General features: G+C 46.3%; 1 protein-coding gene across 3 annotated transcripts in view; it reads right to left on the bottom strand.

Annotated features, from left to right (window-relative positions):
• Positions 1-19,242: 19,242 nt before the first annotated feature.
• AGPAT5 (1-acylglycerol-3-phosphate O-acyltransferase 5) overlaps positions 19,243-25,043 on the bottom strand; it is a 61,720-nt gene continuing 55,919 nt past the window's right edge. For all 3 annotated transcript variants that reach the window (XM_079909290.1, XM_079909291.1, XM_079909292.1), the window contains 2 exons: positions 22,760-22,883; positions 19,243-20,369 (listed from right to left, as the gene is read on the bottom strand). In XM_079909290.1, coding sequence (XP_079765416.1) covers positions 20,144-20,369; positions 22,760-22,883 — 350 coding nt within the window. In that variant the 3' untranslated portion in view covers positions 19,243-20,143. The remainder of the gene's footprint in view (positions 20,370-22,759; positions 22,884-25,043) is intronic.

Genomic DNA, 25,043 nt, shown 5'->3' with positions numbered 1-25,043 from the left:
CTTAGAGAACCTTGCCAGACACCTTTGGGGGACCCCGTAAGGGGTTCCATTTTTCTTCATCCAGACAGAATTATTTAAGGTGGTGAGTGGAGAACTTGAGGAAAAAACATCTCTGCTGAAGCTGGCTGGTCCAGAGTGGGCAGGCAACTCAGTGGCCAAAAGACAGTTCACTCTTGTCCACAGGTGCCCAGCAAGGACTTCCTCCGTGCTGACGAAGAGAAAGAGATCATCTGATGGTAAGAAAGTACCAGGCACAATAGAGAAATTGCTTAAGAAATGCCAACTGGATGGATGAATGGATGGATGGATGGATGGATGGATGGGTGGATGGATGGATGGATGGATGGATGGATGGTCAGATGGATGGATGGATGGATGGATGGATGGATGGATGAGTGAATGGATAGATGGATGGATGAATGATTGGATGAGTGGATGAATGTCAGGTGAACATATCAATAGACTCACATCATTAGCAACTTCCCAAAGCAGAGACAGTATGGCTTTCCACCCCAAATCCTCTCCTAGTGTTTGCTCAGTTATCAGCACATGACGCAGGTGGAAAGAGCAGACATCTGGCTTCATAATCTTCTCTTTCAACTTTTCTCTCCACATGGACACAGATAAGAACAGGCAAGGCTGAGTCTCCTCAGTTTGCTTTAGACGACGAAAAAGAAATGGACGCATCGTGATCACTTTTGTCTCCAGGTATGGAACCACTTCACAGCCTGTACAAAGCACGCTTGCGATCTGGGGGCGGGGGCGCTACTTCCAAGGGGTTTCCTGCTACACGTTGGCAAATTCTGGTCTAGCACAAGGATCCTGTGTTCACAGAAAAAGTCATAACTGGGTGATAAAGCGTTCTGTTCTCTGCGATTTATAGGAAAGGATTCAACACGCCAGCTGGAAGTTCAAGCAGTTCTACCGACTGTCCTAATGTAATTTCTTCTCAGGCTGTATCAAATGCTTTTAAAAATGAAGTTTTATGATTATCGGTACTCATAATAACTGGCACAATTACATGTTTCCTGAGATAAGCACTTAATAGATACAGAAAAATTTAGAGTTACCATATTGAGTGAATTCTGCTTTTTTCTCTAGATGAGAGCAGGTGGAAGAGTCCCCAGACACATCTGAGGTCTACAACAGATCCCTGCTGCACTGAATCACTGATATCCAGCACTTAATATACTAGACATGTACCACAATGTCCATTGCAGCTCTATTTACAATAGCCAGGACATGGAAGCAACCTAAGTGCCCATAGACAGCTGAATGGATAAAGAAGATGTGGCACATATATACAGTGGGATATTACTCAGCCATAAAAAGGAACGAAATTGAGTTATTTGTAATGAGGTAGATGGACCTAGAGTCTGTCATACAGAGTGAGGTTAAGTTAGAAAGAGAAAAACAAATACCGTATGCTAACACATATATATGGAATCTAAAAAACAAAGAAAAAAAACAGGTTCTGAAGAACCTAAGGGCAGGACAGGAATAAAGATGCAGACGTAGAGAATGGACTCGAGGACACTCAAGTGTATGGGGAGGGGAAAGGGTAAGCTGGGACGAAGTGAGAGAGTGGCATGGACATATACACACTACCAAACGTAAAATCAATAGCTAGTGGGAAGCAGCCGCATAGCACAGGGAGATCAGCTCAGTGCTTTGTGACCACCTAGAGGGGTGGGGTAGGGAGGGTGGGAGGGAGACACAAGAGGGAGGGGATATGGAGATATATGTATATGTATAGCTGATTCACTTTGTTATACAGCAGAGACTAACACGCCACTGTAAAGCAATTATACTCCAATAAAGATGTTAAAAAAATATACTAGACATGCAACCCAAATATTGTATATAGATAAAATACTATTTGTAACAAGGTAATCTTAATTCATTAGCAAACTTATGTTTAAAGGCATCCTTTATATCTTTTAAGTGGGCTGGCTAGTATTTTGAAAGCAAACAATAATTTTCTAATTTATCAGTTTTACTTCATCTAGAAAACTATGTATGTTCGAATCCTGTCCCTTCATAGATATTGGTCTGCCCAGCCAGCTTGCATGTTTATCTGCGTTTGGAAACTTCACCTGCAAGTAGGGTTAACTGCGTTTGGCAGTAGGTTTTTCTTCGGTCCAACAACTTTGCTACGTATAAGAATGGTTGATCAGACCCAAGGGAACCTCAACTTCTCCACCTAATTTTATTCTGAGTTAGAATTCCTCATTAAATCAGTTAAACCTCCCACCCCAAACCTGTACGCATTTCCTAGGGCTCCCATAACCAAGAACCACAGACTGGGGGCTTAAACAGGAGAAATGTAGTGTCTCTCAGCTCTGGAGGCTGGACATCCAAACTCAAGGTGTCAGCAGGGCCACGCCCCCTCTGAAACCCCTCCTGATGGTTTGCTGGTGAGCTCTGGCGTCCCTTGGCTTGTGGACGCCAGTCTCCAACCCTCTGGCTTCACGTGGAGGATCGTGTGTGTCTCCTGTGTGTCTTCACTTCACCCTCCTGCTGCACGTGTGTTTATCATTATGTACGTGAAATACAATTAGGACTTACATATTTTTCATATATAACATGCATCTAATGTTCCAGAGACTTTTCTGGAAGTCTCCAGGAAACAGACTTCCTCCTCCTGGACCCATACGGACCATGTTGCCTGGTGCTGACCTGTCTTACTGGATAAATGACTATACGCCTTTGACCTCTAGTTACGAACGTTCTACAAGCTTTTGCTCTCACGGTTTCCACAACCCTCTTAACCTGAGCCTCACCGACACGTCAACCCTTCCCCTCCCACATACTCACATTCAACTAATATCTATGCATCGAGCATTGTATAACAAAATGTCACTTCCCTCGGTTTTATTCTGTTAGATGGTTTAATCACCTCCTTTACCGATGAATACACGGGAGCTGAAAAAGAAGAATTTCTCAAGATCATACAGTTTGTAAGTAACCGTTAGGATTTAAGACTGGACTCGCTGGATCCAGCCCTCTTTCAACAAGCGGCCTGTGCGAAGGTCATTCCTGTTCACACCCTGGGCAGCAGCCCCCGTAGGAATAACGTTAAGGGCGCTTCCCAACTTGAGGCGGATGGCTGTGGCTTGGGGAAAGCTCTCGTTACATCAGGTGGACTTTCGTGTCTGCAACGGGCTCAATGCCTTCTGGCGGTCGGACTCCAGGGAAATGAGCTAGGAAATGCTTCTGTCCATTGTGAGCTGCAAAGGATTCCACGACCGTGATGTGATCTCTCCCATTAAATGCGGTTTTTCCATGCGGAAGGAAAGCCATCACCTAGTCACAGGCCTGGTCAGTGGCCGGTGGGAACTGTCCTCACAGCACTGCAGATGGAAAATTGGCCTGCATCATTTTGTCCAGTCCCGGGAAGGGCATTCTCCAATGACTCCATGAGCTGCAGCAATGGAGCAATGGCTTCTCCCCGGCCCCCAGGGAGGCCTTGAAAGTTAATGGCTCATGCAGTTGTAAATTTCCTTCAGTTCATTGGCTCATTTAAGTTCGGGGAGAGCTTTTTTTTTACTTTTTTTTCATGAAAAACCAAACCAAAAAAGAAAAATAACACGGTTGTTTTTTTTAGCCTAAAGATGATAGCTTCCCAGTCACCGAAAAACACACCAGCTTAAAATTTACTTTGATTTCCATGAACTTCTTTTAATGTTATACTGTCTTCAGGTCATAATTGCAAACATCTATCAAGCACTTATATGCCAGCCCTGATGCACTGTTTCATCTGATTCTCCCAACAATCCAACGGGGAAGGAACTGTTACCTTCTGCAGTTGCAAATGAGGAAACCAGGCCTCAGAGAGACTCTTCCCCGGAGCCACTCAGTAAGGGCAGGGGGCCCAGGCTTATATGACCACCGGACACTAGACATGGGAGCAAAAGCCCGCACTCCATGACCCTCCTGTCTACGCCAGCTTCATTCAATCTGGAAAGGAACGCATTTCAATAGTAACCCCAAGAATTAGGATCTGTTGCAGATTAGACATGGGGCCCTAAGTATTTTAATAACATTCCACAATGCATTTCTTCCCAAGACCTTCTTCAGACCTTGCCGTGTGCATTTAGGGGCAGGATTTTCCACTAGTCCGTGGAAGGGGAATTACCGAGGGGTGTTTCCTCTGTGTCTCCTGGCCTCTGAAATCCCCGAGCACCGCAGGCCTCTGAGGCCAGGCTCTCTGTGATTCCCCTCTCTGCAGCTCTTGGAAGCTGTCCCCTTGCTCTATGCTTGCAGTGAATATCTTTCCTCTGGTGTCCAAAGAGAAAGCAGATATCTCTACTTACAGGTATTCTGCACAGAGGGAAAACCAGTCTCCCCAGCACGTGTTAGCTGGGCCTCCACCACTTACCAGCAACAGCAGCTCTCCTCCTGGGAGAAGGAAGCCCCCAGCCACCCAAAGGCGGGGTTGTATCCTAACGGAAGTGCGGGGCCCGCGTTACTGGTGTGTGAGACTGTGAAAGTGGGAGGTTCCGGCCCAAGGTATGAGGTCCACAGTACACAGGGGAACTTCTGTCCTCGGCGTTTATCATATGAGCCATTTCCCCTCCTCCACGGGCCGCATTCCTACATCCAAAGGCCACCTGTGTCAGAATCGCCCGACAGGTGGTGATCAGAGTGAATTTCTGGGCTTATCTCAGACCTGCTGACCCCGTCTCTGGAGGATGGGCCTGGGAGCTTAAGGACCAGACCTCCCGGGTCCCACCCCACCTCTCCCCACACTGCGAGGCAGGGGTGACTGCTAAGGGCTGGGGAGCTGTCCTGCCAGAAGGTCAGTTCTGTCCTCCCAGCAACTGGGAGGCAGGAGGGAGACGGCGAAAGGACCAGGTCACCCTTGGGGCAAGCGAGGGCCCAGGAGAGAACCCAAGACCTGGGGCGGCTACAGGGTCGCTCCGTGTTAACAGGATGGCCTCTTGTTGTCACTGCTGTTGTTTTGTCCTCTGCAGCTTCGTATTTACCTAACGACTTGGATTCAGGCAGACCTCCCACCTCGAGGGGCTGAACAGTCGTCTCTCCGCTCGCCACTAGATGGCGCCCCACCCCGGTCTCTGCCCCTCGCCCGCCGGGAGCTGCGGGCCAGCGCCCACCCTGGCTGGGAAGGCAGGTTAGAGGAGAGAAACGGGCAGGGGAGTCAAATCCAGGGGAGAATTTCGAAAGCATCCAGGAAAAAAAGAGACAAAGGCAAATGTGCTGCATCTGGAAGCCCGTCTGGGAAAACGTATGGAGCCAAAATAATTCCTGGGTCACAGAGGCCGGGATGCTCTCCATGGGAAGCATCGTCTCAGGCCCCCAAAGGTGAAAATCTTACATGAAACGGGGGCCCCCCACCGCCAGGAAGCCGCGGGGCCGCCCACGGGCCTCCCTGACTCCCTGTCTCCACCGCAGTTGCGTTCTCCCGGGCTCCGCTCGGAAGCAGGCGGTTGGTTTTGTTTTCCCATCAGCCTGGTCCATCCCCCGCAGGAAACCCGAGCTGTCGGTGCCTCTGCGTCCACAGGACAGGCTCCGGCCTCCAGTGTTCACCAGGCTGGTTGCGAATCCCTTAGCACCTAGGGCAGGCTCATCCGCTGATGAGCAGAAAGCTACCACCTTTGTGGCCCGTCCTGTGGAAACTGCCTTTCCGGGCCGTGACTTTTGAGTAGGGCCCTTGGGAGCGGCGGGCGGCAGGGGAACTGGCTCAGGCAGCTGTGACTCCTGCATCCGGTGCCGTCAGCGCCCGCAGGATGCTGCCGTCCCAGGAGAAACAGGAAGGCCTGGGCAGAGGTCTGAAGAAGCAACATTCCCAGCTTCCCTGAACTTCACCTTGATCACCTTTGAGAGTGGTCTTCTTATCACGGAGGGGATAGAGGCTTTTCCTCGCCTCCTAAAACATCACCAGTTTGTTTGCTTCTGCCTCTGAAGTAAAATGAACAGAAACAATGAGGCCCTAAGTTTATATAACATCACCTCCTAAGTTGCTCCAGGCTCGCGAGCGGGATCCCTAGTCCTGGTGACTCATTAATGCACTTCGTGTTAATGGAAATCCTTCCAAGGCCTGTGCCCCATGCAGAGAGGAAAACTGCTTCCCCCCAGGGGTCCCCGTAGACCATCTCAGTCAGCCTGGGCTGCTGTAACAAAATGCAACAACGCATGTTTGTTTCTCTGGGTTCTGGAGGATGGAAGTCTGAGATCAGGTGTCTGGTGAGGCCCTGCTTCCTGGTTCACAGACGGCCGCCTTCTCGCTGTACCCTCACGTGGTAGAGAGCGCACCTGCTCCGGTCTCTTCCTTTAAAGGCACTAATTCCATTTTGAGAGCCCACCCTCTTGACCTCATCTAACCTAATTACCTCCCAAAGGCCCCACCTCCAAATACCATCACATTTCGGGGGGTAGGGGTTTAACATATGAATTTTGGGGGGGACACAAACATTCAGTCCAGAGCAACCCGGACCTGGTTTAACAAGGAGGGATAGTTTTAAGAGGTTTAACAAGGAGGGATAGTTTTAAGAAGGTACTAGTCAACTCAACTTGGGGGAGACAAACCCCTGAGTTGGGTTTTGAGAGACGTGTAGGAGTTTGCCAGGGACATTACAGACCAGGGGACAGGGGATCCCATCCAAGGGTGTAAGTAGTATCAATCTCTCTCAATTGTTCAAAGAGTGAAACAATGAACAAATCCATCCAATAAATCACTCCTCCAAAAAGCATTTGCCTCAGCTCCTATGGGTGTCCCTCAGAGACCAGCACAGAAGTCAGTCCTTGGAGAACCTCCAGACTGACTGTTCCCCTATAATGGACCTTAAGAGATCTCAAGACTGAGAGTTGCTGAGTTGCTTTTAGAATGTCAACAATAAGAAGTTTATAGATCTCAGCAATTTTAGGATGGAAGGGAGACGGAAAAGCCTCAAGGGCATCTCAGTTCACTTCTGTCTAGACAGTTTCTGTGTATTCTTGACCCATCTGAGAGAGTATTCCGGCCCCAGCAGCCGGGTTCGAGCCCTGGTCCAGGAAGATCCCACATGCCGCGGAGCGGCTAAGCCCGTGCACCACAACTACTAAGCCTGCGCTCTAGAGCCCACGAGCCACAGCTACTGAGCTCGCGAGCCACAACTACTGAAGCCCACGCACCTAGAGCCCGTGCTCCGCAACAAGAGAAGCCAGCGCGATGAGAAGCCCGTGCACGGCAACAAAGAGCAGCCCCTGCTCGCCGTAACTAGAGGAAGCCCGCACGCAGCAACGAAGACCCAACGCAGTGAAAAATAAATAAAAAAACCAAAAAAACAAAACTGCTCCACAATAGCACGCGGGCTATGACTCAGGTCACCTGCCCAGGCTCGCGCTATGGGCAGAGTGCAGTCCACAGCCAAAGAGCTTCTCAATTAGGCATCGGTTGGGATGACTTTTCTAGAAAACTGACCTTTTCCAGAGTCTAAAGTGAAAGTGACCTTGCGGATGATCTCAAGCCACCAACTTTCCCATGGACGAGGGAAACAGCCCAGAGCCACGGGTGCCGGGCCAAGCAGAGCAAAGGCCAAGGCCACAGCAGAGCTGCTTCTCCTCATTGCCAGCCGGTGATGGTTCTGGAGGCCTCACAACGGAGCTTCATCAGAGGCTTTGGGGGTGGGGGGAAGCCCTGGTGTTGGGGTCAGACACACCGATTTGGACCTGGCTCAGCCCCTGACTCTTTCAGGAACTTTGCATAAGTTATTTAATCTGTGTGAGCTTCACTTGCCTCAGCTGTTAAAACAGGACAAACTTCTGTGTCACTGGGGTTTTGTAAGGAATGAGTGGGACAGTGCACAATTAAGTCCCCAGCGCGGCACCGCTGTGTCCCAGGCGTGAGCCGTACATCCTCTCCGTCCCCGCAGCCCCACGTGGTGTCACCGCTACACATGCTGTCCCCACCGGCAGGCCCGGGCCCGACCTCACGTGCTCTCCTTGCCGGAAACGACCTTCCCTTTCCACCTCTCTGCCTCCTAGGGCTTTTCATCTATGACCAGGTCTACAGCCTCGGGCGTGTCCCTTCCCGGCTCTGAGACTTAGTTTTCTCATCTGTAAAGTGGGAACAGTGATGCCTGCTTTATAAAACGGTGAGGATGAAACATGTCAAACAACAGACGTGCGGCTGGCATTTGAGATACGACAGACGCGAGTCATTTTTGCTGTAATTCCTCGAGTTTAGCTCAAGACCCGGCTGCTCTGCCAGGCCTAAGTGCCCCCTGGAAATGAGAAACACTTGACACCTCACAGGTCTCGGGTCATTTCCAGGGCTGGTCATGTGTCACCCCGGGCTGTGTGGTGATGGCACCCGTGGGCCAGAGGTGGCCCAGCGGGACCCGGGAGGACCGAGTGTGACCCTCACTGCTGAGCTGTCGCGGCCACCGGCCGCCAGCCCGTTCTCCAGCAGTGTCACCAGAGGCGTCACTGTCCCTTCCAGTGAGATTGAAGTCTCGTGAGGGGCCACCACCCTGTCCCTCCTGTTATTCAGGAACGTGCCTAACACCTGTTCAGCTGCAAACTGGCAGGAGTCTTGCCTGAGGTCCTCCCTCGGGGGGGCGGGGGGACGCGGGCGAGGTCCAGGCTGAGGGCCGCGGAGAATTAGGCAGAACGCACCGTCTCCCCCCTTGCTCTCTCCCCATGGAGACGGAGGCGGGGCCACAGCCTCGGGCCAGGGGCCCGGGGTCCTGCCGCGGAGCGAGGCGCCCCGGGGGGCTCCACGCCTCTGGTCGCTCGGTGCAAAGCGGGGACCGAGGCGCGAGCGCGGGAAGGGCCGGGCTTTGGGCTCAGCGCCCGAACGTTCCCCATCGCTCCTGGGGTGGCCTCGGGCCACACTGCGCCTGGGGGCCGAGCCCTCCCGCCGGGAACACAGGACCTCACCCGCCGCCCGCCGAGGCCGCCGAGGAGAGCGGGCCGGCCCTGCTGCCACCCTGGCGTCCAGGACCCTCGGGCTGAGCGGCTGCCGGCCAGGGCGGCCCGGGGCCGAGGCGACGGCGGCGCCCCACGCCGAGGGGCCCGGAGCCGGCAGACGGAGCCCGAGGGTGCCCCCGGCCCAGGCCCGAGCAGGGCCACAGGTGGGGGTCGTGCTGGGACGCCCTCGCTGTGCCCCTCACCCTGCCACCTGGGTCCAGGGGGACCACTGCCCCGGGATGGCTGTCCCTCGGCCGCTGCGGCATCTGGGGAGACCCGATCGCGGCCCCCCTGCCGGCCAGGCTGAGGCCTCTGTGCCCTCGTCACCGTCCCCGTGGCACACGTGGCGCAGGGCAGTCAGGGACGCGGGGTCCAGGGCCCCCGGAGGAGGTGAGCCGGGGAAGGTTCTCACCCACGTGGCCTCCGGCTCTCACCTGAGAGGCACCTCCACTCCGTCTGCCCGGCTCGGAGGCGGCCCCGCGGGGTCCCCGAAGCCTTGGCGGCCGAGTCTATCCACTGGCCGCAGGAGATCACCCCTATCCTAACAAGACCCCAGGTGCTGTCCAAGGCACCCCGACCAAGGCACGGGGCCGCCGCCATTCCTGCCCCGACGTCAGCGTGGATGAGGATGAGGCAAATGCCTCCCCCGAGGCTCCTGCCGGCAAGTGGCCACCAAGGTGGGGGTCGAACAGTCATGGAAAAGGGGCTGGAATACAAAGGCCCGAGGGCGGCGTTCCTGCTCACCCTGTCTACACTTGATGCCCGCCTCTTACCCCAAAGTCCGTGAACCTAGAGGAACCCACCACTACCCACAGGGTATCTGGAAGTAGGCTTCAAAGTAACTTGTATCGTGAAAATCTAAGGTATTGTGCAATACTGTCTATGAACTAGGCCATTTCTTTTCTTACATGTTCACGGTTCCAAAAGAAATTATTGGTGACTTCTTTTACCCTGTAAACCCCTGCCCTCCCAGAGGCAGGGGAGGTGTTTTTCCAGCTGGCCTTGTCTCTGCAGACCTGTTTCATCCTCTATGGACATAAGAGCAAATGTCAGGCGTCTCTTAGAACCCAGCTCTGCTTTTGGATGAGATTTTTCAAAGGTAATAAATATTCATTCTTATGACTAGGACATTTTAGGGACCCCTATCTACTTCCCAAGGTTACTGTGAGAATTTAAGTAGAATGTGTGAAGAGCACTTAGCATGTTGTCTATCAGATAGTAAATAACGGAGCTATTCTAATTATTATGATGGGGCTTTTATTTGAATATGGGTGTGGCTGATAACTTCAGAACTTTGTCAGCTGTGAAACCCTTTATTGATTAAACATTTTTGCCCTAGTTTAGCGAAGACAGATGCACATGGCATGACTATACACATAAATGTAGTATGCTTTAGGAAAGAAAGATTTCTACGAGGTAAGAGAGACAGTAACAGGGCATGGATGGATATCAGAGAACACAAGAAGTCATGTAGCAAAGTCAGCCGTCTCTGGGACGAAGTGAGAGAGTGGCATGGACATATATACACTACCATGTGTAAAACAGAGAGCTAGTGGGAAGCAGCCGCATAGCACAGGGAGATCAGCTCGGTGCTTTGTGACCACCTAGAGGGGTGGGATAGGGAGGGTGGGAGGGAGATGAAAGAGGGAGAGGATATGGAGATATATGTATATGTATAGCTGATTCACTTTGTTATACAGCAGGGACTAACACACCATGGTAAAGCAATTATGCTCCAATAAAGATGTAAAAAAAAAAAACAAAGTCAGCTGTCTCCAAATTAACTAGGAGGCTTCAGGACAGAGGTTGGTTAAAGAGTTTATTATGCCATTGAATAGGAGGTCACCAGCTCAAAAAGTGTGAAAGGACTCTTCAGAGAAGGTCCCCAAGATTCTGGATTCAACATTAAAGATGTGAAGAGAGGTAATTCAGTATTGCCTGAGAATCCTGGCCACCAATTGTAAATCATATTTTTTATACATATATACACACATACGTCTCATTAATATGAACTCAGGTTTCTACATCCTATACATTCTTCTGAACATATTATACTAATAAAGTCCCACCAACATTGATGATTACAGTTCAAACTGGCTCTGGTTGGCGTCACCACTCGCCCCTCTGCCTGTGAGATCTGAATCCAGTCCCCATGCTTCCTTGGTCGTCACAGTCATTTCTGTAAAGTGAGCCAGAGTGCTTGACTCTCTCTCTCTCCTTGGTTTTTCCAACTCAAGCTTCCCTATTGTATCACTGCCTCGAGCTATTTAGAAACTGATCTGATACTGGAACTATTAGTCTTAACCTACAGTGGAACATTATTCAGGAGATTACAAGATTATTCTAACAACTCAGGGGGAATCATCTTGTTTCCTATACACTGCTGGAAATTAACTGCAACCTTCTTAAAAAGTCTCATTCTTTTGCTGTCTGCATTTTTAATGTGTCTTCTGAGGCCATTATAAACACACTGCCTTTCAACACAATTTATCCCAAGTAATTCCCTCTGGGAAGAATGAAAGGAGCAGACAGAAGTGACAAGATTTTAGCTCTTCATTAGAAGCCGACGCAACAGCACACACCTATTTCCAATAACTACTTGGAAACACTGTACCACGTAACATTAACCGATGACATTCATTTAGATACACCAGATAGAGGATTTTTCAATCCCTGCAGATTTTAAGACTTTACTGATTAGTAATGATAAAAAAGTGTTGACATTTAACTAGTCATCATGATACCATATGGAATCATGTTCAGATAACATTGCTAAACAAAATAACCTATGTGCCTAGTATTGATAAAATTTAACATTTTTTAATTTGGAAAAACTTATAGATTAAAAAAAAAAATCCCCCTCTCCCTGCACAGAAAATGGTTTGATGTAGCATCTGCTCTAAGCCCAACCCATAATGAACACATTTCAACATTGTCCTGTTTGCCTCAGATTGTTGTTCCTTGGTTGTGCTTTACTGTCTTGAACATCAATTCCTGGATGGTCCTTCCAAATAGTAACTTCCCTATCACTTTTTTTTTTTTCTTCTTATTTATTTTTTTTTTTGGCGGTACGCGGGCCTCTCACTGTTGTGGCCTCTCCCGTTGCGGAGCACAGGCTCCGGACGCGCAGGCGCAGCGGCCATGGCTCACGGGCCCAGCTGCTCCGCGGCACGTGGGATCTTCCCAGATCGGGGCACGAACCCGTGTCCCCTGCATCGGCAGACGGACTCGCAACCACTGCGCCACCAGGGAAGCCCCCTATCACTTATTGAATGTTGGTTATACCATTTACTTTTAAAAAAGAATTTGTTGACTTCAGACTATAAAATTAAGACACAATTGCTTTAAAAAACCTTCAGTTGATATTCAATCTGATGTCACGATGATTAACTGTAAACGGTCGAGCCTCGGATGTGTACCTATTGAGTGAGTTTAGCAAACCTTGCTGGGTACCTAACGTGCTGGGAACTGGGGTGGGGTCTCAGGACCCACAAGCCCCGGCCTCTGTCATCTTGTAGACCAGTCTGTCCAAAAGAAACCAACGCCAGACACATACGCACGTTAGAGTGAGGCCGGCAGTCAGTAATAAAATATATCTGGAAAAAAAGTGCCACAATTGATAAAGTTAGAGGACCAGCAGGTAACCAGAGTGAGCGCAGGAAGAAGAGTGTCAAAGACAACCTCAGAGCCAGGAGGTACCCGAGAAAAGGACACATGGAGGGATGCTCTGCATTGGATTTATTTCTGATCTAAAATCCTTTATTTATCTCAACTTCTAGAAAGAGAATGGGGAAGGAATACAGAGACCAAAAAAAAAAAAAAAAAAAAAAAGAATAAAGACATTAGTGCACAAGAAGAGAGGGATACACTTTTGGGTTGACCTTTTCGATATCCTTTATTTCGTTTCACAATGTGAAGTTTGTGTCTGTCACAGGCCAAATTAGACCAACATACCAAAAACCTGAAACAAGAATGCTATTAGTTCTAGTATAAGGCAGAGCCAGTTATGGACATATATATGGACAAAGAATTCGAGGTAGTTTACAATAAAATACAATAAAAGGCACAGGTACACCAGACTTGTATGTAGTTCAGCTACCAATTTAATACTGGGATTCCTGGGCGGAAGGGTGGCTGCCAACCTCATGGCTCTGAATTTTCAGAACACTAGTAATAACAACAGCTAACATCGAGCGCTTAGAACATGACAGGCGTACTTTATCATCCAGGAACTTCATTAATCATTAATTATTCATTAATCCTCACAACCACTCTATGAGGTAGGGACCATTCTCATCATAGCCATTTTATAAGTGAGGAAACGGGGGCACAGAGACTAGGCAGCGGACCAAGGTCGCCCAGCCGGTGCGGAGCTGGAGGGTTCAAACCCCAGAGGCCTGGCTCCGGAGTCCATGCTCTTACGCCGGCCTCTCCACTCACTCCCCCCCCACCCCCACTCCTCCCCAAATCTCCCCAAACAAAAAGCATTAAAAGACAGAATGGATGATAAAGAGCTACACGAAGCCACTCTCTGAAGAGACACGAAGTGTGTAACTGACAGCATTGGGTGCTGTGACCCCCCCCCCGAGGTGCCAGCATCCTCAAGATCCCCGAGGTCAGAGCAGCAACGGAGCACAGGCTCCGGACGCGCAGGCGCAGCGGCCATGGCTCACGGGCCCAGCCGCTCCGCGGCATGTGGGATCCTCCTGGACCGGGGCACGAACCCGCGTCCCCTGCATCGGCAGGCTGACTCTCAACCACTGCGCCACCAGGGAAGCCCGCAGCAACTGCTTTTACTCTTCCTGGTTCCAGGTGAGTTGCCTCTCGGAAGAACGTGCCAGCAATGGATGGCGTCACCAACAGCTGTCATCCGTGTAGGTCCTCGGAGCACCATCGTGCTCTGCGAAAACCTGAACCCGTGTCCAGTAGTATCCCCTACTTCCTAAGATGTCTTTGGCTTTGCCGGATTCTTCACCATCTCTCCTTGCACCCTAAGTAGGCTCCTTTGGAAATAGCTGTGTCAGCTCAGCCCTCGCAGGTGCTCTGTGATATTTTGTGAGGTGAATGTGCAATGCTGGCTGCAGCTGTAGAAAATCTGGGGAACAACAATCACACCCCCGAAATCTTTAAGTGACAGTAACTGTGCTGCTAGCTCTCGAGATCGCCTTTCAGCTAGAAGGTCAAACTGTAACCCCCACCACCAAGAATAAAATCAATCAGCCAAAGCACGCACGGGACAAAGCCCCGTAGATATTCTTCAGACACCTTCCAGGGTTCCAGAATGTTCTCCGTCAGCTCCCCACACCCCATACACAGCAGCTCGACAGGGAAATGCTCCTTTACTTCTAGTTCTCTTCAGCGGGTCCTCAATTTGAAACTGCTCTTTCTTCTAAGTTGGGTTCTTTCTTTCTTCATCCTGGTTTCCATTATACACAGCAAGAAATGATCTCCAAATGTGCTTACTGGTATTTCCCATTCTGAGCAGTGATAAGACACTGGGATGGGGTGGGGAGTCGGAAAAACACAACTTTCTCTGGCACCTTCCCCGAAACGAACTTCCAAAGACCTCGTAAAAGATGGAGACAGTCGTGAACAAATGAAAACCGGCTAATTGTCCTGTGATGCAGATGGAAAGTAGCTCCAGGATGCATGGACAGAACACAACATAAACACGATCCTGAATGACTCAAAAATGTTTAATATTCCTATGTGCATCAGAAAATAATTATTTAGTCACACATTATACAGCAAGTAAAGCTGAAGTAATTTAGGAAGAATTGTAATCATCTCACTCATGAACTTTATGTAAGAATGTATTTTTTTTTGGCCGTGCTGTGCAGCAATGCGGATCTTAGCTCCCTGACCAGGGATTGAACCCGGGCCCCCTGTAGTGGAAGCACAGAGTCTTAACCACTGAACCGCCAGGGAAGTCCCTGTAAGGATGCATTTTTACAACTATTAACCCATTTGACTCTTACTAAACTCTGTGAGGTAAGTAAGTATTCTCTTCATTTTACAGATAAAGGAGGGCTCGAACAGGGAAGGTAATTTTTCTAACATTATAAACATGTAGTGATAAAGCCCAGATTATTGTACAGTTTGTGATTTCCCTTACTAAGGGGACTTAGGTGGGATAATTTCAAACATTACACTCCTCTGTGCCACTGTAAGGAAAGCCCTCTGAACCTGCTGTTACACCTCCCCTTTACCAACGTGGGAAGGATGCTGTGCTACCAACCTGAAGGACAGGCACCTCCTTGGCTCTCAGGACCAACGTGGAGTCAGTTTGGAGAGACCATGAGACTTTCCTATGAAAATATGGAGAATCTTTCCTTTGATGATCTCTGGATTATTTGATCTAGATTTAAAACAAAACCTGTTATCTTTAAATAACTATGATTGTAGTTACGATCATCCACCTTTAAAGGCACTTAAGTAGCTTGAAGTACTGTGTTACATCGTCACTAAGCAGAAAAGAATGGGAGAGCTTTTTCCTGCCCGAATTATTAGTTATGTGACTTTGTATTATTTTATTCAAACTCTGAGCTTCAGTTTCCTCATCTGTAAAACCGGAGGCAGGAGGAACCTTCCAAGAACAAGACTTATTTAGCACCGGCTACATTCCATGCACTACATGTCGTGCTTCAGATGCACTGACTTACTGAGTCCTCAGCAACTCTTTGAGGTAAACACGATTAGTATCGCTGTTTTACAGATGAAAAAATCGGGTCACAGAAACTTTAACTTGCCCAAGGTCAGATATCAAGTGGTAAAACCAGGACCCAAAACCTGGCAGTCCGCCTACAGACTTGTTACCCTCAAAGGCCAACAGATCCCCACTGCTCGGGATCTATTATGAGGATTAGAGATCACGCCTGTGGGTAAGCACAGTGCCCAACGCACAGTAAGCACTCAACAAGTCTTGGCAAGTATAAAAGCAAAATGAGCTTTTAAAACAACATACAGTATTCTATCGCTACAGGTGTCAATAAAACATACTTACATATCACACATACATGAAGTAACGGTAACCAAATATATCCTTTACCACCCCATGTATCACCAGATAACTTTTGAGATTTATATTTTCCTTTTTGTTGAAATAAGGAAACACCAATAAGCCCAAGAATATAAGTCAGAATTTATTCTGAACATACCGTAAGGAGACAAGGCTGTTAGTAAATATTCTCTCCTGCTGGACACGCGGAGAACATCCACAGCAACTTCTTCCATTTTTTTTTCAGATGTAAAGATTCATAAAACTAAAATTGGAGAACATGTCTCTCTTACATATTCACACATAAGATCATGAATTGTCACTAATTTGGATGAATGACTGACCCGTCTCGTCCCCATCAGTAAACATTTATTGAGAGTTTGCCGCCCACATCAGATTTTCTCCCACACGGTAGAAGGTACTGAGCTTTCTATCTAGAGTGGCCTTCTGAAAGTTTTTTTTTTTTTTTTTTTTTTTCTTTCTACTCAGGATAAAAACCAGGAATCTGTCTCTTTGACCTCAGGCATGAATGAGGTCAAAAATGACCCCCCAGTTGGTAGAAGTAATGGATTTAGTTTATCATCCACAAATTGGAAAACGTGTCAATGAAATCTTAGGGATAATGTCAAATCATAACTACTCTAAACTGACATAAATTAGTGACTGCAAACATGGCGCTCCAAAACATCTGAATGAAAAGTTTTAGATTCCGTCAATGCAGATTTTACCTATATAACATCAATTATCTGAGTATTTCCAATTATCAGTTTGGCCAAGTACCAATTTTCAGTCTAATGCTTAGGTGTTAGGTTAAGTTAGTGTGTTTATAACGCCAGTTATACCAAACGGTAACATAATATTCCAAGTTAGCTAATCTTCAATCTAAAAATATGTGTAATTCATAATAAAAACACGTCCCTACCCAAAAAAGAAAACCTACTTATAAGCAAAGATGACATCTGGATAGGGGCCAAGGAAACCTCTTCCCCATCTGACACTTCAAGAACAAATACGATTAAGGTTACAGTTTAATTTTACTTGATGGGCAAATTTTTTATATTATTTCTTTGTTTTAATGGTCAATTTATTCAGATCATTTTATTGACATGGACCTATTCAGTGAACACTAAGTATAAACCACACAATATTACTAAGGAAACGATAAAGTTTACATAATCTGGCTATAAAGGAGAACTGTACCATTCTAAATGAGAAAAAAAATCACACGGAAATGATACATATGAAAGAAATCACTGGTATGTGTGATGTAAGGATTAGTCAGGTTCACACTGGACTCACCAACCTGGCTAATTTTAGGCATCTGACATGTTTCTGTGAGGTATCCTAATTATCACAGAATTGTTAAGTAATTAATATTTGCCATACATCTTATAAAGTATAGGATGAGTTAACCAAATATACTGCTTCACAATTTTGAAGATTTTAATGTATTAAAAAAACACTTGCCCAATACTTAAGAAAAATTATTATAGTTTTATATATTCAGAACACAAGGCCAGCCATGAAGCCTATTTTATGGAATAAGAGACTGTTGGTGAATGTTTCGGTCACAAAATAGCACAGACATTAGAGACAGTGAAAGATTTTATTTTTTCTTTTACTTTCATCCCAACACACCCTTCTGCGAAGAACGTAAAAGCATGCACATCGATCGCATTCTTTTAAAGATAAACCAGGTACCAGCTGAGCTGTGAATCAACAGTAGCACAAACAAAAGCTTAAACGATATTATGTGAAAAGATTTACAGGTATACAGGGCTCTTAATTTCATAAAATAATTCAAGTCATATCAATACATGTTAAAAAGAAGCTTCTAATTTTCCAAATATTTTGACACAAAAAAATTTTAAACAAATATTTTATAGACCTTTTGCGAGAATATAAGGATAGTTACAAGAAACATGCTGTTCAAGTGATCTTATGCAGGTCACCTGGCCTTCTTCAAATCAGTTATAATCAGCATGATTCCAACGGTATTGCTTCTTAAAATTTAAATTGAGAACATATCCATGACATTCAAAGTAAGTTACACAACTTACATTTATTGTGATCTAATTAGAAAAAGTTTCTAAGTTTAGGACTGTTAAAAAGAGTATTTAACGAAGACATGGGGTTGATCTAAATTGCACTTTACAGGGTAAGAGAAAATTGCAGTTTGGCATGAGAACAAGTTTTACCTGCACCCCCATTCATAATGAAGCCAACTGTGTCCTGTGGGAAGGTGTGTATCAATACATACACACATACTAACACACACAAACCAATTCACACCACCCAACTCTTCAGAGGGGTTACTTGAAATGGCTTACTCTGGTTCTGGAAAATCAGACCAAATTTCCCTTAATTTGTGTTTCCATTTTGTTTATCATGATTTAAATGGTGATAAAAATCCATTACTCGGAAGCAGAACTGGTATCTTAAATGACCAGCAGGCAATCAAGCTTGAATTGTAACATTAAAAATAGAGCAGATCACACTTTAAAAAAGGTCCTCTTCTAGGGGATTTATTGTTCCATGACTGAAAATTGTGTGATTTGGTTCCTGAAACAAAGCTCTTCTTTTCAGGTGATACAGATGAATTGTGTGGCCCCATTAATACCAATGGGAATGAAACAAATTCACTCCGTCCTGATGGATTAAGCCTGTACTTCACTGGCTTGAGGAAGGTGATTTCTTGACATAAGACGAACGCAAAATGCCTTTGCTGTGGATGGTGGGCTGCTCACGAGAGCTTACAAGGCTCAACTCCGCATCAGGACCAACGCTGGCTGGCGACACAGCGCTTTCCCGTGAGCCCCTGGGCCAGCCCTGAGCAGCACCCCTGCCAGTGATCCAAAGGAAAAGAACACGAATACAGTGGAAACCGACCACGATGACATAAACAAAATGATTTGGGGATTAAACAGTTTGCTAAACCCAAGAGTAACAGGCAAAAGGCACATGCTAATAAACCTAGTCAGGTGTTTGAGAGCTCCCACTGTAGGGCGCGGTCAGCTAACTGCTACGCGGCAGGAAGCTGAAATAAGCTGAGTCATCCTTCCTGTGGCCACTGCGCTTGCGCTAAGTATACTAATGAGGTTTTAAAGTAGCGACCTATCCGATGCTGGCTCACAAATCGCACCATCGGCGAAAGCCAATCACAGAGCGACACATGTTCTTAATCCCTATATAAGCAGACTGCTATAGGATTGCGGGGTCTTCCTTCCATCTTTCTTCAACCAAGCTGTGCTCCAATAAAGTGTGATACGAGAAGAATCTTGCGTGTGGCGGCTCGTTATTCTGCCGGTCAGAAACGGCTCGCCGCATCCCACCATCTCAAATATCTATGGACTCAGGTCCAACAAAGGTTCACACTGATTATTTCAATATAAAAAATAACAGGAAATCTTAAGGTTTTCAAGTACTTATGGCACAAATGTCATGAAGTGCTAGGAGCTTAGCTTAAATCTTCAAAAAGCTGAGCAATTTAAAGTTCTGCTACAATGAATCAGGATCACAATTTTAACTTAAACTTAATTCTCGTATTTTTATACATTATTCTTTTGTATAGAGTACAGGGTGTGCAAATGAAGCTGTTTCAGTAAATACCAGAGATGCTAATCACTTTGCCAACATGAAGTGAACTCGGCTAACAACACAATACAATACAAGTCCTCGCTAACCAGAGCTCCCCTCACCAGCATTCCTCAGCCTCTCCTCGTGTCCTTCTCCATACTTAACTACAATTTCTTTCATCGACTTGGAGAAATTAAACACAAGGCAGAATATTACACAGCTGCAAGACACTAAATATTTCAGTGATAAGAGTTTGGACCAGTCAAGTTGTAAAAAACTGAAGATAACAAATACAGTGACATGTACTGCAAATTAACATTCATGAATGCAGCTATCGGAATTACAAAACAGTAACAAAATAGATAATCCTAACAGTCTTCTGGAGTTGACATTAGTTCATAGGAAATGCCAACTATAACATAAACTCTGTTTATCTTTTCCCTTTCCAGCAGCTTCTGGACTAAAGTTGTAAAACCATGTATGTTTGCCCAAGACCAACTGCATATCGGCTTTAGCCAGAAATTCTGTTTCATCCAATGTTCAATCAACAAGGCTTTATTTACACTTCTTATTAAATTCAGGAACAATCGGATGTCATGTGCAGCCGCCAGTAATAAACAACGTAGCACATCCCACTGCCTGGAGACAGCTACGCGCTTACGCTTTAATACTAACCCACAAGCAGCCAATTAAGGTTCCATAAACCCACGTTTTTACATATAGTTTCCTTCCAGCCTCGGTCATAAGCATTCCAGCAGTCAAACCACTTAAGATCAAGAATGATGGTAAGGTCTTCTTGAGACTTAGTTTAGAATTAACACTTTCTCCGGGAAATTTGTTTCTTCTTTCTGGATCCAGTGAATCATAGAATTCTATAAGCAATCTATGGCCAGAATGAAAAAAAAGAAGTGTTAACTTTCAGGTTTAGCCATTTCAATATTGTAATTCAACAAATATTTATTGGCTGCCTATTATATGCTGGAGAAGTTATAGGTCCTTATAGGAAACACCCAGAGAGTTGGTTTAATTGGAGTTTCTAGACACTAAAAATATCTTTAATATGCTCTATGATTAATGTATAGGAATTATATGTAATATGTAAAGACAGATGGTTTCAAGTAACTTTATGGGGATGTTTTTTAAACTTTAGATCTTTAAAACTTCACAGGGACCTGACACGCACACGGGCTTTTTCTCTGCCTCCCCCGTCTTTACCCCTCCAGACACTCCTCAGCGCAGCTCCTATTCTACCACAAGTCAGAGAAAAGACCAGCAGCTCTTATAGATGGAGAGTTACCCCCCAGCGCCCCTATTCGCATGGAATTACAACAGCAGGTAAAAGAAGGAAAAGTAGCATAGCTAATGCAGTTTCCTTATTTTAAAAATGTAAAGTTATAATAGCAGAATACACTCAACATAAAAATCTGAAACACAAAGTACAAAAAGGGAAAGTCTTTCTGTTGCCTTTCAACTCACACTCCCTAGAGAAAATCACTGTTTTAAAACGTCCAGACTCATTCTAAATATACATATAAACACCTATAACACAAAATACATAGGATATTAATCATATTGTTCAGGGGTTTTTTTTCTGATAACAGATTTTCATGTCAAAACACATAAATCGTACTTTTAAAATTTCTTCCATATCCAAAGTGGGTAGCGCTGATTAATTGGTTTAACACATTGTCATGCACAATTGAGAGTCAATGAAATACAGAAATTTGTTTATAAACTTCATATAGTTTCATTTTCAACACAGTACATTTTTAATAGCTTTCACTTGTTAATCTAGGAGGGTTAATTAGGAAATATTTTACTGCCATACACCAAGGAGAGGAGAAACAATGGCAGTTTCCTGAGAAGAAGCATTTTAGGAGACTAAAACACAGGTAAAATTTCTGAACATAAACAGAATTTTGGAAGTATTTTTTTCTTGCGGCTGCATTGGGTCTTTGTAGCTGCACGTGGGCTTTCTCTAGTTGCAGCGAGTGGGGGCTACTCTTTGTTGCGATGCATGGGCTTCTCATTGAGGTGGCTTCTCTTGTTGGGGAGCATGGGCTCTAGGTGCGTGGGCTTCAGTAGCTGTGGCTCGTGGGCTCAGTAGTTGTGGCTTGCAGGATCTAGAGCGCAGGCTCAGTAGTTGTGGCGCACGGGCTTAGTTGCTCCGTGGCATGTGGGATCTTCTCAGAACAGGGCTCAAACCCGAGTCCCCTGCATTAGCAGGCGGATTCTTAACCACTGCGCCACCAGGGAAGCCCTGGAAGTATTTTCTAAAGCCTTTAAAAACCATTCTTTTCAATGTGGTCTTAATAAATTTAAATGGTGCATCCTATAACTCACAGAGCCATTTTTTTCAGAAAGAGGAAAAAAAGTATAGATGTTTAAAACACATCTTTCAAAAAACAAAAAGGATAAAATTTCCACTGAAAACAAAACGAATAGTAAATAAATAATATATGCTGAAATTTTCATCCACGGAAATTCAATTTCTAAGTATTATGTCTAAACCTAAGAACCCAGTTTTTATCTTCCTGAAAAGAGAAGAAAATTCTAAAATTTCTACCTTTAGAAATCTGTGTAAATCACAGGGAGACTAACAGGCGCACCCTCATCTGACCTCGAGCTCCGCCTTTGCCAGAGGCATCCAGAGGCCCCGCCTGGAACTTAACTCACAGCAACTCTCAGCCAGGGGCCAACACTGCACTAGCTCCCAAGTCATGTTATTGGTGGGAGAAACACAAGGCCAACCCCAGAAACGGTTTAGGCCCCAAAATACTGAAAGCAAAAGGACACTTTTTTCGTGAAAATGTCAACCGCCCCTTCTTCTTCCAACAAATACACTGGAGTCAGTTCCACATACACGTGAGACACCATCCTCCACCCCACAGCCCGATTCTCTACACACCGCTGGCCTGCCGGCCTGCCCTCAGCACACACACACTCCCCTGGACCCGGGAGGGCGGGCCTGGGGCAGCTCAACAGTACAAAGCTTTCTGTGTGTCTCTCTCTTCTTTAAAAAATTTTATATCTTTATACACAAATTACTGAAATGCAGTAAATAACAAAGGACAGCCCCCATAACAAGATCTTTCACAGTGACCTGTAACAGTCAAGTTTAAAACATGGACAGAGGAGGCATGGAATGAGATCTGACTTGAGTTCATAAAAGGCTTTTTTAAGATAATAAAACTGTTTACATTCGTCTCACGCTGTTTACTATAGTGACTGTTGAGCCACTGTTTCTGAAGGGCTAGAACTGTCGTTACTCACTTGTCTTTTATTTCAAAACGTTCATGAAGCCATCTTTTCATGTATACTTGTTCTTCTGGGACATCTTTTTTGTCTATACGATCGATGTGAATATGAATTTTTGGACATTCTTTGCAGAGAAATTCTAACAAGAAACAAAAATATTTCATTTTTATTATTTTAGAATTCACAGTTACATAAAACGATAAAAATGAGCTTTAAAAAAGTTTAAAAACAATGAAGACCAGATTTTTTCTTTAGCCAAAAAAAAAAAAAAAAGAAGAAGAAAACAAAGATCATAAACTGGTGGTTTTGGGTTTCAAGCTGAAGTAGTAATAACTTCCAAGTCTTCCACAGTTAACTAGGTCACGAGTTAAATCAACCAAATGTGACTTTCCATACAACAACCTTTAGGGTCAGGAGGCTGGCCTCTACTAGAAGCACGGACCCACCCTCCGAAGGGATCCCCAGATGCCAACCACCATCAGACCCACCAATCCCCTTCACGGGGCCACCAGCCTCCAGTCCCAAGCTTAGGGCTTGTCGCGCGTCCCCGCTGCTCCCACTGGGCGGTGAGCCCCACAGGGCAGGGATGGGTGTCGCTGGCAGCACTGGGCGCACAGGGGCATTTAACCCCTCGGTCCTAGTGCTGGGCCGGCCCGGGCCCTGCCTCCACGGCTCCACAGTCCTCCCCGCTCCTCTGTGACCTGCCAGTGGTTTCTACTCACTGGTACTCCTTGCTTTCCTGATCCTTGCTGTATTTTAACGTATTCTACGTGGTTCGGGAACCAAATTTCTTTCCGTGGAATAGCTATGAGCCCTTCAATAATTACAGCTCCCAAAACATGCTAATTTGAAAAAAGCAGATGGTCCTTTTTGCAGCCCACATGGCACAAGGGATAAGGTCAGGATTTATTCCAAGATAAGACAGAACTTTGAGTCCGGAAATACCCTTTTCTGCAGGTGGCTTTCTGTGGAGACATGAGCATATTAACATACTTAAATTCCTGGAGAACAAGGAAATATTGCTACGAGATTTAAGAGAAGACTATGTTCCCTGGGTGGGTACGCAAGTAGGAGGCCGAGCCCTTTTATCTCAAGCCGATATGCGTCCAAAGACGTGTTCTGAGAAGCGGTGACTAGTGTGCTGCAGAGTTTGCGGAAGACTTTAAGCTAACCCTTAAAGAGGGTTCCGCCTCTGGACCACACACACCTCTTTCTGCTAAGTGCTCGCTACAACTGCTCTGAGTAACATGCTGCACTTAGGTCATCAAAAATTCTCATTTTTTCTACACTTTTAGGAATGAATTGGCTTTGATGATAAATGTGCAAAAACACTGCCACAGGGAAGATTTTACTTTTTCAATATTTTTCTCTTAATTTTCCTCAAGTTCCATTTCCCTTTAAATCAAAGACTGGCTTAAGAAGTGCTTCCAGGAGCTGAACTGGGCATGGGCCAAGAGCACAGCCAGTGAGCCAGCGGCCTGGGTTCTGAGCCCTCACCAGCCCTGCGCATACCTGTCAGCCCTGCGCGCATACCTGTCAGCCTCTCTGTGCCTGTTTCCACGTCCGTACGAGGGAGGTGACAGCAGCAGCCCCTGCCTGAGAGGTTGTCATGAGCTACGCTATTATGAAGGGAAACAAGACGTAGCCGACCACCGAAAGCCACCTCCTCTGATTCCTCTTTGCAACGTGAGGGTGTTGGGAGCACGTGGGACAGGACCCCACACATGCGTGCGCTGCAGGTGACTGACCAGAATCTGTTGGCTGCACGTGACTTCTCACCTCACCTTCCTATTTCTATTTCTGATACATAAAAACACGGATGCCGACACCAACTTTCCTACCTTCACTTAATTACCTACGCCTGCCCCTCAACACTTCTGTTAATTAAGTGGTCATCCAACTGACACTGCGTTTATCCCTGATATTCCAAGTCCCGTGCACAGACGTACAGAGTCCGCAAGGAAACTAAACCGACTGCACTTCCAGCGTCAGGAACGAATGCTTGTGAACTCAAGTGTTTGGGACGTGTCAGCAAGGCCTCTAGTAAGATGCTGGCGTGAGGAAAGGGCCCTGAAGTTCGTATGGGTGCTTTTAGGTTTTCCCACCTAAAATGTACACGGTACTGTGGTATTTACACCACGCTTTCGTGCATGTCACTTCATTGGACCTTCGTGCACCTCTCTAGGCAAGGACTGCTGTCTCCCCGTGGGGATGAACGAACCAAGGCCCAGTGTCGTCAGCAGTGGAGACAGGCTGGCCCAGTCCCTGTGGTCAGGCGTCCAGATACAGACCATACAAG

This window comes from Stenella coeruleoalba (genome assembly GCF_951394435.1).
Source record: "Stenella coeruleoalba genome assembly, chromosome: 21".
NCBI lineage: Eukaryota > Metazoa > Chordata > Mammalia > Artiodactyla > Delphinidae > Stenella > Stenella coeruleoalba.
This window is presented reverse-complemented; position numbering and strand designations above follow the sequence as displayed.